General features: G+C 40.3%; 1 protein-coding gene across 1 annotated transcript in view; it reads left to right on the forward strand.

Moving 5' to 3' along the window:
- The window catches only part of EIF5B (eukaryotic translation initiation factor 5B), a 31,741-nt gene that overhangs the window by 8,313 nt on the left and 10,161 nt on the right, over positions 1–13,267 (forward strand). Inside the window, exons 2-11 of the mRNA XM_048961412.1 lie at positions 3,893–4,018; positions 4,103–4,187; positions 4,563–5,211; positions 5,695–5,915; positions 6,088–6,238; positions 8,069–8,164; positions 8,757–8,849; positions 10,312–10,392; positions 12,152–12,456; positions 13,077–13,184. Coding sequence (XP_048817369.1) covers positions 3,893–4,018; positions 4,103–4,187; positions 4,563–5,211; positions 5,695–5,915; positions 6,088–6,238; positions 8,069–8,164; positions 8,757–8,849; positions 10,312–10,392; positions 12,152–12,456; positions 13,077–13,184 — 1,915 coding nt within the window. The remainder of the gene's footprint in view (positions 1–3,892; positions 4,019–4,102; positions 4,188–4,562; positions 5,212–5,694; positions 5,916–6,087; positions 6,239–8,068; positions 8,165–8,756; positions 8,850–10,311; positions 10,393–12,151; positions 12,457–13,076; positions 13,185–13,267) is intronic.

Below are 13,267 nucleotides of genomic sequence, written 5' to 3' on the forward strand. Positions count from 1 at the left end.
TGTTAGCAGCCTTGCTTTTTCCTATGCAATGAAAGTTTTCAATAGTTTTATTTGGTATCTGAATTCTAGTGATTGCTGTGTCCTTGTTATGGATTACTGCTATCTTCTTTAATTAGCCCAACTGCTGTGTCTTCTCCCAGTGTGTAGTTTTGCCCTGTGTTAGGCACAGATGCCCTTGGAGAAATGTCTGCAGCCATTTAGTGTTTGGCAGATGGTTTGTTGACATTTGTATGTGGTGTGCACACACTTAACTCTTGTTCCAGCTTACTTACAGCTCACTTTTTTAGCAATGCCAGAAGTAGGGAATATCTTATCTGGCAGCAGAAATAGAGGCTGGGATCAAAAGTATGTGAATAAGAAAGATGGCTCTGGCTTCGCTTCTGAAGCAGCAACAGGACAAGGCAAATGCTCAGCAGTGCAGCAGTGGTTGGCTCTCTGCTTCATGTTTTCTGGGCCTCGTTGAGCTGTGTGTGCTGAGGGAATATGGGAATATTTGTGTGGGAACCTGTTTACAGCAACCCTGTGTCTGGTGCTCATGGAGTTGGGGTAGGACCCTTGCAAAGGCTGAACGTGGGGCATAGGGGGGATGGGTGAGACCTTCTGCAGGACTTGGAGGAGGAGGTTCCTGCTAGAGAGCTTGGGTTTCTGAAAATTGCATTTGGGGAGTACTTCAAGTTTATGGGAAAAAGTTTCCTAGGTACATCTTCCAATGCCAGTAGAAAAGAAACTCCGCAGTTTTGTATCTAAATACATTGTGTTCCTTATGCCGTAAGAAATGACGTAAGTATCTCCCAGGAAAAGGAGGAGGGCCCTTTCTCAATCTTCTTTTCCACTTTACTATGGAATTCTAGAAGAATAACTGAGCCAAGATTAGAGTCATTAGAATTCAGCACTCTAATTCTAAATAATGAAATAATTAGATTGCTGACAGTGGAATATATTTCAAAATCTTTACTGCAGCATTCTGTTGGCTGAAAGTCATGAAAGACGATTTGAAGATAAGGAGATTCAAGGGCAATATGGAAATAAACTCTTAGTCATGGAAGCCAATATTTGAACTCCTTGGCTTTCCAGTGATGCTCTTGCTTTACAGTTATGAAGAAGAATCATAACTTTATATGTCACCAGTGAATGTGTTTTAATTTTACTTTTTACTTCATCCAGGCACAAATGTTTGAAGTCTGCCCTGTCTTGTCTTTATAAATGGAAATGTAGCGAAAAGCGTAGATTTCTTGGAAACCTTTGACTCATAAGCTGTAGAAGCCAATGTTAGAAAGAGTCTTGTGCAGTATTTATGCCACTGTTGTGACAGCTGAATGGTCTTCATTATTATTTCTAAATTGTGCTCGCTGGTGGGTGTTAAAGCTTAATGTCTGTGAATGAGTTTTTTTGGTGTTTGATTTCAGATCTTTTTCCCCAAAGAAGTTTCCCTTTTCAAGATGGAGTTGAAGCGTGCAGATTTAAAGGCAAAACAAACCCCAAACAGAAAAGGAAACCCACCCATAATACACATGCCCTGTTTCCCCTCCTTAAAGCTTGCATCCTGGAAGGCATGAAGTGCCATAAGCTCTCTTTGCTAGTAGCGTAAAAACAGGTGGTTATGTTTGAACGTGCTTCCTGCAAAGTTGCAAAGTCATGAGAATATCCATGTGGATTACAGCCTGCTTAAAAGTTTGCCTCTTTCATGTCCATGCAGCCATCTGGGTAAGGTCCTGTAACAGTTGGTGTGAGCTGTGCAGCCACTGGAAGCAGTAGCAGCAGTCTCTTCTAATTACTTCCAGCTCACGTTAGGCTCAATCTCCTCCTTTGATTCAAGGTAGAAGGAGGTAAGTGAGTGTACTTAATAAATTGACGGGCTACACTGGGCATAAAAAGAAAGGAGCTGTGCGTGGGCCTGCGTGTAGCATAGTTAGCTTGAGGTGTAGGGATGATTGCTGACGTTTTTATTTCAGCTCTGTGCTACCCCAGGACCACAGCCAGTTAAACTGCGTATAAAAACAGCCCTTCAACGTCCAGTCAGCTGTTTCTAAGGTGCTAATGACCCCAAAGTTTATTCTTTTTCCCCTTGGGGTACATGGGGGATTGGTTTAGAAATCAGCGTTAACTACTGGAGAGTTATGTTTCTGTGAGAAATATATCAGTGGGTATAATGGAGATTTGCTTTTCTTGTTTTGACTAAGAGCACGTATCCCTGGCAACGTGCTGGATGGTGAGCTGCTTCGTTGTATTGCTTTTTATTAGATGTGTTCTGTCGGTATAGAAGAAAAGTTATGATCTTGAAAACAAATAATAGTTGATCTTGTGCTTTTGTCACAGACAGACCGTTCTGGTGACTTGTTAATGCAGAGATTTGGGGATAAATTGGGTTTGCGAATGTCAGCATGTAAAAATGATTCTCTGAGCCCTCACTTTTTGCACAGAGACTTAAGCATTTCTCCAAAGATTCTGAAAAATGTAATCCATATATAATAGTTTTGAGCCCCTCACTACAAGGAAGTCATTGAGGCCCTGGAGTTGTGAGGGGTCCTGGAACACAAGTCTTATGGGAAGTGGCTGATAGAACTGGGATTGTTCAGTCTGGAGAAGAGGAGGCTCAGGGGGGACCTTATTGCTCTCTACAGTAACCTGAAAGGAGACTGTGGTGAGGTAGAGGTCGGCCTCTTCTCCCAGGTAACAGCTGCAGGATGAGAGGGAATGGCCCCGAGTTGCACCAAGGGATGTTCAGGTTGGACGTTAAGAAAGGTCCAAAAGGGTGGTCAGGTGCTGGAATGGGCTGCCCTGGGAGGTGTTGGAGTCACTGACCTCGGAGGTGTTCAAGAAACATTTAGATGTTGTACTGAGGGACGTGGTTTAGTGGGAAATCATGGTGATAGGCAGACTGGGTGCTCTTGGAGGTCTGGCTGGTGAAAGTGGTCAGTGATCAAGACAGTGAAACTTTGAGTTAGGGAGTAGTTTTCTGCCCGTGTACTTAAGAGGGAGTTAGTTGAGATATCAGTAGCAGATTAAATGATTAATAAGTATATTTTATAAAAGCTGCAAGCTGCGATATGAGTGGTATCCTAATGCTTACTACTTCAGTAGGTCTAAAAACCTAAGGTTGAAGTGTGAAGCGGGCAATAGGCAAGTCACCTTTCTCACAGCTGTGCTGTGAATACCATCACATGACAAACCTCTGGGCACTAGACTTCATCTTTGCTCCCTTCTGCTGGTACAAGAGAAGCAAAAAAGTGCATTTGATTTACTGCTATTGATAAAAGAGAGTAAAAGAGCTTTTGTTTCTTGGTTGCAGATGAGGTTACTTGTAACAAGAAAGGAAGATACTTTTGAAACAGAAGCTTACATTCTCCTTCTCATTAGATCTCATTGTATTATTTCAGATGCCTAATGAAACTTCTTTTAGCTGTCTTTAGGCCTGAGAGAGGTGCTACTAAGTATGCAAATGGTGGAAATAATTGCTTGTCAACTGCATTAGTAGTTTTTTTTTTTTTTTTCAGATGTTTAGTCCAGTAGGGGTGATATTCTGCTCCTCAATCAGCAGATTGCTCCTACTGAATTAGGAAATCCCTTCTGCATCATTTTTTACATTTTTCAGTTTAGGGATTGCTTTTCCATCCATGATGCCTACTGTGATGTGGAGGGATAAGCAATTTGGCTTTTGGAGGAACAAAGTCTAGTTGTATTCTTCCAAGAAGGTTTTATCAAATCTCACATCTGAATTTTAAAAGTCAGTACTGGAAGATCTGAATATGTTTTACCATTCTTTTTACCTTCAAGCAGACAATACATATGCAGATTTTTCCTTTTTTCCTACAGGGTCAATTAAGTGTAATGATTTGAATGACTTCTATTTAGATGAACTTTTAAATAACCCTATTTTCCTTTTGCATTTTAGTGCAAAAGATGATATTGATATTGATGCCCTTGCTGCTGAGATAGAAGGTGCAGGCGCTGCAAAAGAACAAGAGCCTCAGAAATCCAAAGGCAAAAAGAAAAAAGAGAAGAAGAAACAAGATTTTGAGTAAGATTTTTTTCCTGTCCATGTTATTTTATTTAACCTTGCAAAACTTCATTTACTTAAGTACCATAACTTTTCCTGTTTTAGTGAAGATGATATCCTGAAGGAGCTGGAAGAACTGTCACTAGAGGCACAAGGAGGGAGAGCTGAGAGGGAACCTTCTGCAGGAAAGGTGAACACTGTGGGACAAGGGGAGACTATGTAATAGGAAGTAGTTGGGATACGAGACACTTCCATCCTAGAAGAGTTAGTTTGTGTTCTGGTTGGAACTCCTAAGGAAGTTAGTGGATATTTCTTCTTATACTTGTATAGTAAATGTCAGTTGTGAAATATTTTACCCTAAGCAGTGTCTTTGTGTGATGATCATCATTCAAACTCAATCAGAATAAATTTTAACTGTGGGCTGAGTGTAGTACAGTCAGCAGTCATAGTTACTGCTTTTCAAACTTTGTCTTCAGTAAGAGAAGTTTTTCTTGACGTCTCTGAATGCTGCTAACTCTCAAAAGCATGTTATTTCCCATGGCTGATTTTATCATTTAATTACCAGGCTGAAAATGACAACGAAGATAGCTTATCAAAACAGGACAAAAAAAGGAAAGGAAAGAGCAAAAAAACCAATCTTGAGAATGACTACGACAGTGAGGAAATGGAAGATAAAGATAGAAAACCTAAAAAAACTCAGAAAGCAAGACAAGACGTACTTTCTGGCAGTGATGATGATGATCTTGAGATTCAGCCTAAGAAAAACAAAGGGAAAACTCAGAAATCAAACAAAAAGCATGAACTGTCAGAGGATGAAGCTAACGTTAAGAAAAGCAAGGAGCGTGTGGGGATGTTGTCTACAGGTGAGAGCGGTGATGAATCGGATGAGTTCTCCCAGCCTAGAAAAGGACAAAAGAAAAACCAAAAGCCGAAGTCCACTGCTGCTATTGGAAGTGGGGATGAGGAAGAAGAGTCATCATTCAAAGTAAAAACGGTAGCTCAAAAGAAGGCAGAAAAAAAAGAACGTGAAAGGAAAAAACGTGAGGAAGAAAAAGCCAAACTGAGGAAACTGAAAGAAAAGGAAGAATTAGAAGGTGGTAAGGAACCAGCAAAGCCAAAGGAAGCTCCGAAAAAAGCTGAAGAGAAGGCTTCTCCTGATGTCGCAGCAGCCCCTGGCCCTGGGGAAAAAGGAGAAATTCCTGCAGGAGCAGAGGGTTTGTAACATGGCTTCTAAAATTGTAATTTAAACATGGTAGTTTTTATCAGGAGACCAGAGTATTGACAGGCTGTGCAGGTGATTTGTTGCTTTATTCTAAATCTGGAGTAGTAATCATTTGGTAGCCTTGTCTTCTTCTTTGTTGGCTGACATGTAGCTATTTTTTCTGGCCTGTAGTTTATTCAGGTACGGGTGTAAACAAAAGCCAGATGGTGAATTCTCATTACCACATGTACGTAGCAGTTCTGTAATGTAAACATAATTTTTCTGCCTAATTATTGTTAGACATCTGTTACATTAAGTCTTCAGGCCTTGTCTTTGTAACTTAAGAGACAGTTCCATTTTTTTTATTATGAAGTGCTTGTATAGTAGCCTCTGAAAATGTTCCTTGTTTGGAGTTAGTTACAGTGTTGGAAATACTAATTGCATTTAGAGTCTTTACAATTTCTGGGGTCTTTGATCCTCTCTCTTCTTTCTGTAGCTGATGACAATGAAGGGGACAAAAAGAAAAAAGACAAGAAAAAAAAGAAAGGTGAGAAAGAGGAAAAGGAAAAAGAGAAGAAAAAGGGGCCCAGTAAAGCTACAGTTAAAGCTATGCAAGAAGCCTTGGCTAAAATGAAAGAAGAGGAGGAGAGGGCAAAAAGAGAAGAGGAAGAACGCATACGACGACTGGAGGAATTAGAAGCTAAGCGCAAAGAAGAGGTATGGCATTTCTTACTCTGAGGACAGAGTAAGGGTCGACTTAACCTGAACTCTTGCTGGTATGCAGCTTCTATATCCGTCCTTAATATGTTTTCTCATCAATGGAATAAACACACAGCTTTTGTGTGAAGAGTGCTTTAAAATCTCTGCATGTTTTTTAACCTTTCTCTAGGAACGATTGGAACAAGAAAGGAAAGAAAGAAAGAAACAGAAAGAAAAAGAGAGGAAGGAACGTCTGAAGAAGGAGGGAAAACTTTTAACAAAAGCTCAACGAGAAGCCAGAGCCAGGGCAGAGGCTACTCTTAAACTACTCCAAGCTCAGGGTAAGTTCTACTGCTGTTTTAAAAAAAAAATTTAAAAAAATCTACTTTTCACACCCCTTAATTTTCTTTGTATTTTTTATCTATATTTGATTGTATACTGAGTAAATCTTTGTAAAGCTGGTCTGGATCCTCTTGTGTTAATTTGTGTACTCGCTTCAGCACATGCATTATTTTGCTTGAAGTCAGAGGAACAACATTATCTCCTTACATTTGCCTTAGGAAAGGGATATATGGAAGCTTTCCTACTTATCAGTTAGGTAGAATCTACGTCTCCCTTGCAGTGAAGTAAATGTGTTGTAATCCTGCGTTGTCCCTGCTGACTTGTTCCTGTGGCTAAGGAAAACCCCTCTAACTCTGCTCTTGTGAGGCCCTGCCTGGAGTACTGTGCCCAGGTCTGGAGCCCCAGTACAAGAAAGACAGGGAGCTGTTGGAGAGGGTCCAGAGGAGAGCCACAAACATGATCAGGGGGCTGGAGCACCTCCCCTTTGAAGACAGGCTGAGGGAGCTGGGCTTGTTCAGCCTGGAGAAAAGAAGGCTGCGGGGTGACCTCATTGCAGCCTTTCAGAGCCTACAAACAGGAGGGGAATCAACTCTTTGAAAGGGTAGATAATGGCAGGACAAGGGGAAATGGTTTTAAGTTGAGGGAGGGAAGATTTAGGTTGGATGTCAGGGGGAAGTTCTTTACAGAGAGAGTGGTGAGGTGCTGGAACAGGCTGCCCAGAGAGGTTGTGGATGCCCCGTCCCTGGAGGTGTTCAAGACCAGATTGGATGGGGCCCTGGGCAGCCTGGTCTAGTATTAAATGTGGAGGTTGGTGGCCCTGCATGTGGCAGGGGGTTGGAGATTCGTGATCCTTGAGGTCCCTTCTGGCCCTGGCCATTCTGTGATTCTGTGAAAGAAGAGAATTCCGGAGGCTGAGGAGTATTCCTGTTATATTTGTAAAGAACCAGTGTCTGACTCTTTGCTGTTAGGGAGTGTAAAGGGGTAGAAATGTCTGTAACTGGTGAAATGAATCTTTAAACACACAGTAAGGTGGTGGTTTCTCTTCAGCTGCTGTTGTAATTACTAGAATTCTTCTATCTCTTTGCTGCCACAACCAGATTTTTCTCAAAGCAACACAGTTAATTAGGTGGGTACCTGAAGGAATTTTGAGATTTCAGGAGGTGTAGCGATAATTAAACGAGTTTATTTTTGCACCAGACTTTTGTTTATAATTGAATCCTTTCCAACGTTACGGTATTGGAAGGTAAGGTGATGACTTGAAATTGCCATTATTTTAATACCTGGAGCTTTTTTCTTTCTCCTTTAAGTGGAGAAAAACAAACAAAAACACCATCAAACTACCCTCAGAAATAAAAAGCAAATGAAAAAAAACAGCGAAAGATTAAATTCTGTCCTGAACAACCTGAAGCTCTTAAGAAGAGATGTGCATCTTAACTGTTCCAGTTTGCGTGTTGTTTTCAGACACTCATTTTAAATGCATTTGAGCGTAGCAGAGTTTGCACTGACGTATGTTAGTTAAACTTGAGGTGTGTGTGTTCATCAAATCCTATGGAAATTTGATTGATCAGTGTGTTTTTTTTCTGTTAGTAATGTAACTTCTTTAGGAATGGTCAGAGTATCTGAAGAACTGCATTGAACAGTGCTCAAATTCTGCTGCTTTTGAAAATGAGACTGCTTTTTGAGAGTTAAAATCTGCAATGAACCTACTCTGCTCTTCTCCTCTGTCATCTGGCAACTCTTGAAAACTTGTTTTCATTTAAACTAAAGGAAGCAGTCACCTGATTTATTTTTCTACAGTATTTTATTTTTTCCCAACAATGTTTTTACAGGTGTTGAAGTGCCATCCAAAGACTCTGTGCCAAAGAAGAGGCCAATATATGAAGACAAAAAGAAAAAGAAGCAGCAGCAGCCAGAAAATAAAGAAGGTGTGGTTTGAATCTAGGAATACTTGATAAATTAGTCATGCTTCAGGAAATGTTTGTGGAATAAATCAGCTACAGCTATATTAATTGCACTTCAGAGTGCCTGCAGGTTTCTTATGTCGTTCTTTAGCTATGCTTTTTTTGTTGTTGTTTTTCAGTCTCCAACGTAAGTAATATGGCTACCTACCACTTCAGAATAAAGAGCTGAACTGGCTGCCCATCAGAATTGCAGAAGTTTGGTTTCTTTAACAGAACAGATAGCAAGAATGGGTGGTTCATTCATTAGTACCGGTTCATTCTCTCTTGTGTTTGTAAGAAAGTGGCTTTTTGTTTTAATGTTCAAATCAGCAGTGATTGTCATAGCTTGTAACTGAACTTTCACATGAATGCATGGAAGGCCAGATGTTTCTCAGATGGGCTGCACACTTTGTTTTAATTGAGTACATGGGACTTCAGTTAGTTTGCTATCAAATAGAAATGTTATTTACTTTAATAGCTCAACTTGAAATGAAACTTAGATGTGAAGCTGAACGTCTAACTCTGCTTTGAAGTTTGGCCTTCTGAAAGAACCTGGAAACTAATTTGCTTCTTGCAGTTTCAGAAAGCTTGGAGGTGACTTCCCCAGCTGAAGATGCAGTAGAACTAGAAACACTGGTAAAAGAAGAGTCTCCTCTTCCAGCAGAGCCAGGTTAGTAGTAATGCTAATAAACTCAGAGCATGCAGGGGCAGCACCACATGGCAGGTATTTGCTGTTTTCAACACTCTTCCTCTATACCTTGTTGGGTAGGAGCCGAGTGGCCATCCATTCTTGAGGCAGCTGCCTTCCTTTCAAAGGGATGAACGGATGGAATTTTGTGGAGTAAAAAGGCATGAAGAGTCAGAATGAGATTGTAAGGGTCCCTTATTCTTGGTGAACTCCCGTGTTCAATTATGTAGGCAACTGTGTCATATAGGTACATTCAGGGCCCTGTGATTAGCTCCCTGTTGTCTGCAACAGCAGACTGCAACAGCTCCCTTGACTTTTCATTTGTTTTCTGAAAGGTGTTTTTTCAGGTGTGATGTGGGAGTCAGAGGGAAATATGTTGCTTCTCGTGACAGCCCTGCAATCTTCAAACTGAGAATACAATCACCATGAAGTGTTCTGTTTTCCCAAGTGCTGAATGCAGTGAATATGGATTAGCTTGCAAAACTGAGGTGGAATCAGCCTACTGAGTGATTGTTGCTGTCATTTTTCCCTGTGCACAATATTTACTTTGGCAGAATAGCTTAATACTGGACTTCATTCTCAGTGAGGAGACAGTTTCAATTTTTACCCTTATTCTTAAGTCAGGCAAGTAGTGACAAAGTTTCCAACTTTGTAAAAATCAAACTGAATGTGTACTCTAATTCTGGCTTGATGTATCTCTTGAAAGAGCAATTTTAGTGCCATAATAAAAAGTTATCTGGCAGGAAAGCAGTTCCTAGCTAATGTTACAGCAGTCTGGAATTAATTCTTTCTTTATGTTAAATTTCATGACTGTGTGTTGTTCAATGCCCCTTTTGGAGAGTATTAAGAATCTGCATTTTTCCATTTGTCTGTTATAAGAAGAGACAGCAGCTTTTATCTGATCGAGCTCCTGCTGGAATGAATTAATTTAATCTGGAATTCATGATGTTGCATAATTGTGTCAAGGCACCTGGAGTCTTAAAATAGCACTTTCTGTAGACGTTTCATACTAATTGAAGACTACAAGTGTGGTGGTTACAGCATTAATTTGTTTCTCTGTCACTTTACTACGCATGGCTAATGGTTAATTGTGCAGCTCCTGTCAGGAAAGTGATTTTGGTAGAAGTCTGTGAGGTGTATATGAGGCAGGCACTTGCATGATGTGCAGGGAGCAACTGCATCAGTACTTTATCTGTCTTCCAAAAATAAGCTGTGCTAGGCAAAGGTGATAGAACTGTAAAATTTACGTGGAGAGGACTGAAGTTTATGTGTTTCTTAAGTGTGCAGCATTTTTCTACTTAGGGAATATGGAGATAATTTGTTATAATTATGGTAGCAAACTTGTAAGTGTCAGCAGTCCATGTGTCAAAGGAAAGGTCATCTTGAATTTCGTATGTTGGTGTGCTGTTTCTTTTCCTCTAATGTAGGATTTCTTCCTTTTCAGAAGAAAAGGAGGAAGAAGAAGAAGAAGATGCAGGCTTGGATGACTGGGAAGCCATGGTTAGTGATGAAGATGGAGAAAAAGGTGAGCGTGTAAATACTGAATGGATGTATTTTTTTCTGATTAACAGTTGTTCTCAGGGCTTCGTTTTTAGTTTGTATGGAACCAGTAGTGTGCTTAGACTCCCCTTCTCCCACTGTTAAATAATTTGCAAGGCAAGAGTGATAGAAAATAGACATAAGATTGTCTGTTCATCAAAGGCAGAGCTTTCACTGACTGAACAGACACGGTTCGATGCTCCCCTTTGGAAATATACGTGCACTTATCACCTAAAATATATCAGTTGGATATTTTTATGCTATTGGCAGTAAAAAAGTAATAAAATGCCCTCCTCTTAATGTATGTTTTCAACCTCATTTGGGAGCCAAGAGAAACTTTCTACTTGATACTGTATTTCTCTAGTAGCTATTCCAAACCCCTAATGATTTTACTACAGAAATCTGGCAACATCTAGGAGAATACCTTCAACACAGGTTCTCAAAGAGGTGAGAGACTGAGGTGGCCTGAAGGTTAGCATGCATGCATTACAGTAAGTTCTAAGTACCTTCTCTCCTCTCCTTTGAGAGGCAAGCATAGAAGAGTTAACAGAACATTGATATTCCTAAGCATGTATGCCAAAGCCTCTATTCTGTCTGGTCAATGGCAGCTTCTGTTGGGGTTGTTAAGAGCTGAGCAAAAATGTAGGGGTAATTTCTCAGATATTTTCCTCTTCTGTTGGAGGAAAGATACATTGCTGTGGATCTTCCAGAACAGCAGTTAATTACTGTAGTTAGTGCTTCCATGATCTGCCTTTGTTGTTGAGATCAAGAACTATCCAAGTCTTTTTTTATTTGCTCAGCTGTGGACACATCATATTTCATTGCTAGTGTGTGCTCCTATGGTCTTAGGCTGTTCTTCCTCAGAGTACTAATGGCTGCTAACCTTCTTTAAAGTCTGCTGCTACTACACTGAGGAGAATGCCTCTATTCCACTTCTTGCTACTTGTATTTGAAGGAACTGCCAATGTGATGTGGAGAAAAAAACCTTCCTTGGAATTAGATCTAGTCTATTAATAAGCTCATGGACTTTCAATGTAGCAAGGAAACATTACTAATCTCAAAGAGCAGTGAGCCTGCTAGCATCTTTGTAAAGAGAACAAGATATAGCTTTAAAGAGTGTTTGTTAGCTTGTCCTTTGTGATTTTACAGGTGTGGTAACCAGGGAGCTTTCAAAGAAAGAAGGTTACTTGCAGATAGATCTTGTTTATTGAAGAATCCCTTTGAAAAGTATTGTTTCTTAATTAGGAATTAATTAGGTCTAGGAAAATTTAGAATGAGATATGAAAAGTAATAGAAAAGCTCAGTTGTTCTCATTATTTCTGTTGCTTCAAGATACCTTCCTGATCACTGAATCCATACTGTGTTGAATTTGGAGGATGGTTTTGTTTAGAAGTGGGAGTGCATCCATTCCTTGTTGAAGTGCACAGAGCTTTAGAAAATGTCACTTCTCAGAATTTTTGCAAATGATTTCAAATGGAAGTGTGCTGCTGATATCATTCCTCCCTCCAGCCCCAAGCTTACTTCGCAGGTTCTAAACACTTTAAATCAGCAGCTCTGAACATGAAACATATTTCATATTTACAGTTGAGAGATGATCTTGCATTGCACTTCTGGGGTGGAACCTAATCTCAGTCCTCTCTCTTTGGCAGCAGACTCAGAAGACTTTCTTCATTTCTTTATGTTGCTCTCTCCCCTGGAAACGTGAATTTAAGGAAGTTCTTACTTTAGATTTTATTTTTTGATAGAGAGCAAACCTGTTCACATTGAAGTCAAAGAACAAAATGAAGTAGATGAGGAAGAAGAGGAGGAGGAAGAGGATGAAGAGGAAGAAGAAGAGGAGAGCGAAGAATCTGAGGATGCGGAAAGCGAAGGGAGTGAAGATGAGGATGAGAAGACTTCAGATGAGAGGGATGCAGATTCCCAAGCTACTGGGAAGCAATCTGGGGAAAGAAAGCCCAGCAAGGAAATTAGCTCTGATTCTGAGTATGACTCGGATGATGACCGCACTAAGGAAGAGCGCGCTTATGACAAAGCGAAACGGAGAATTGAGGTATTGGGATGCAGCTTTATTTGGGGGAGTTCTCATGATGTGTAAGGAACAACAAATTTTCAGTTCACAGGAAGGCCTTTGAACTATAGTTGCCAAAATGATGGCTGTGTCATGACGCTGTTTAGGCAGGTCCATACATTGGGCTAATGAAGGCAATGCCTGTTATTGCCTGGAGCCAATCTACCACAGTTTGATCATGAAGAATATACGTGTCAGTGTCACTCTTGTCTGCCTCTCCTTCTTCTGGACAAAAAAGCTTTTATCCTTTACAGAGAAAGATTTTAGTGTTAAAAGCTGTATTTCTAAATTGTACAGCATTTTTTTGACTACTTTAATGCCCTCTGTTTCCTTACCCAAGTTCCTTCTTCAAAATGAACCACTGAGAAAGCTGATAAGTTAGCCTGCGAGCCTGTAACAATAACAGCAACAACAAGCATAAAACACATTAAGTATTTGCTGTAGGCATTTGGACTTGGGAAAAGAGGGATGGCAGGCCTTGAATTGCCTTGAAAATTTAAGTCCTGCTGTTAGCTTTGTTTAGTGTAGATATGTGGTCAGTTCAAGGGGTGAGCAGTGTTTCTTGATTTATACGTAACAATTTTCCTGCATCTCCTATATAGAAGCGTCGAGCTGAAAACAGCAAAAATGCCAACACTGAAAAGCTGAGAGCACCAGTTATTTGTGTCCTGGGGCATGTAGATACAGGCAAGACCAAAATTTTAGATAAGGTAAGATGCAGAATGTGAAGGTACCTCTCCTTGTGTGTGTGTTTTTTGGGGTTAAAAATAGAAAAGATGAAATTGTCCTCAAA

This window comes from Lagopus muta, chromosome 1 (genome assembly GCF_023343835.1).
Source record: "Lagopus muta isolate bLagMut1 chromosome 1, bLagMut1 primary, whole genome shotgun sequence".
Taxonomy (NCBI): Eukaryota; Metazoa; Chordata; class Aves; order Galliformes; family Phasianidae; genus Lagopus; species Lagopus muta.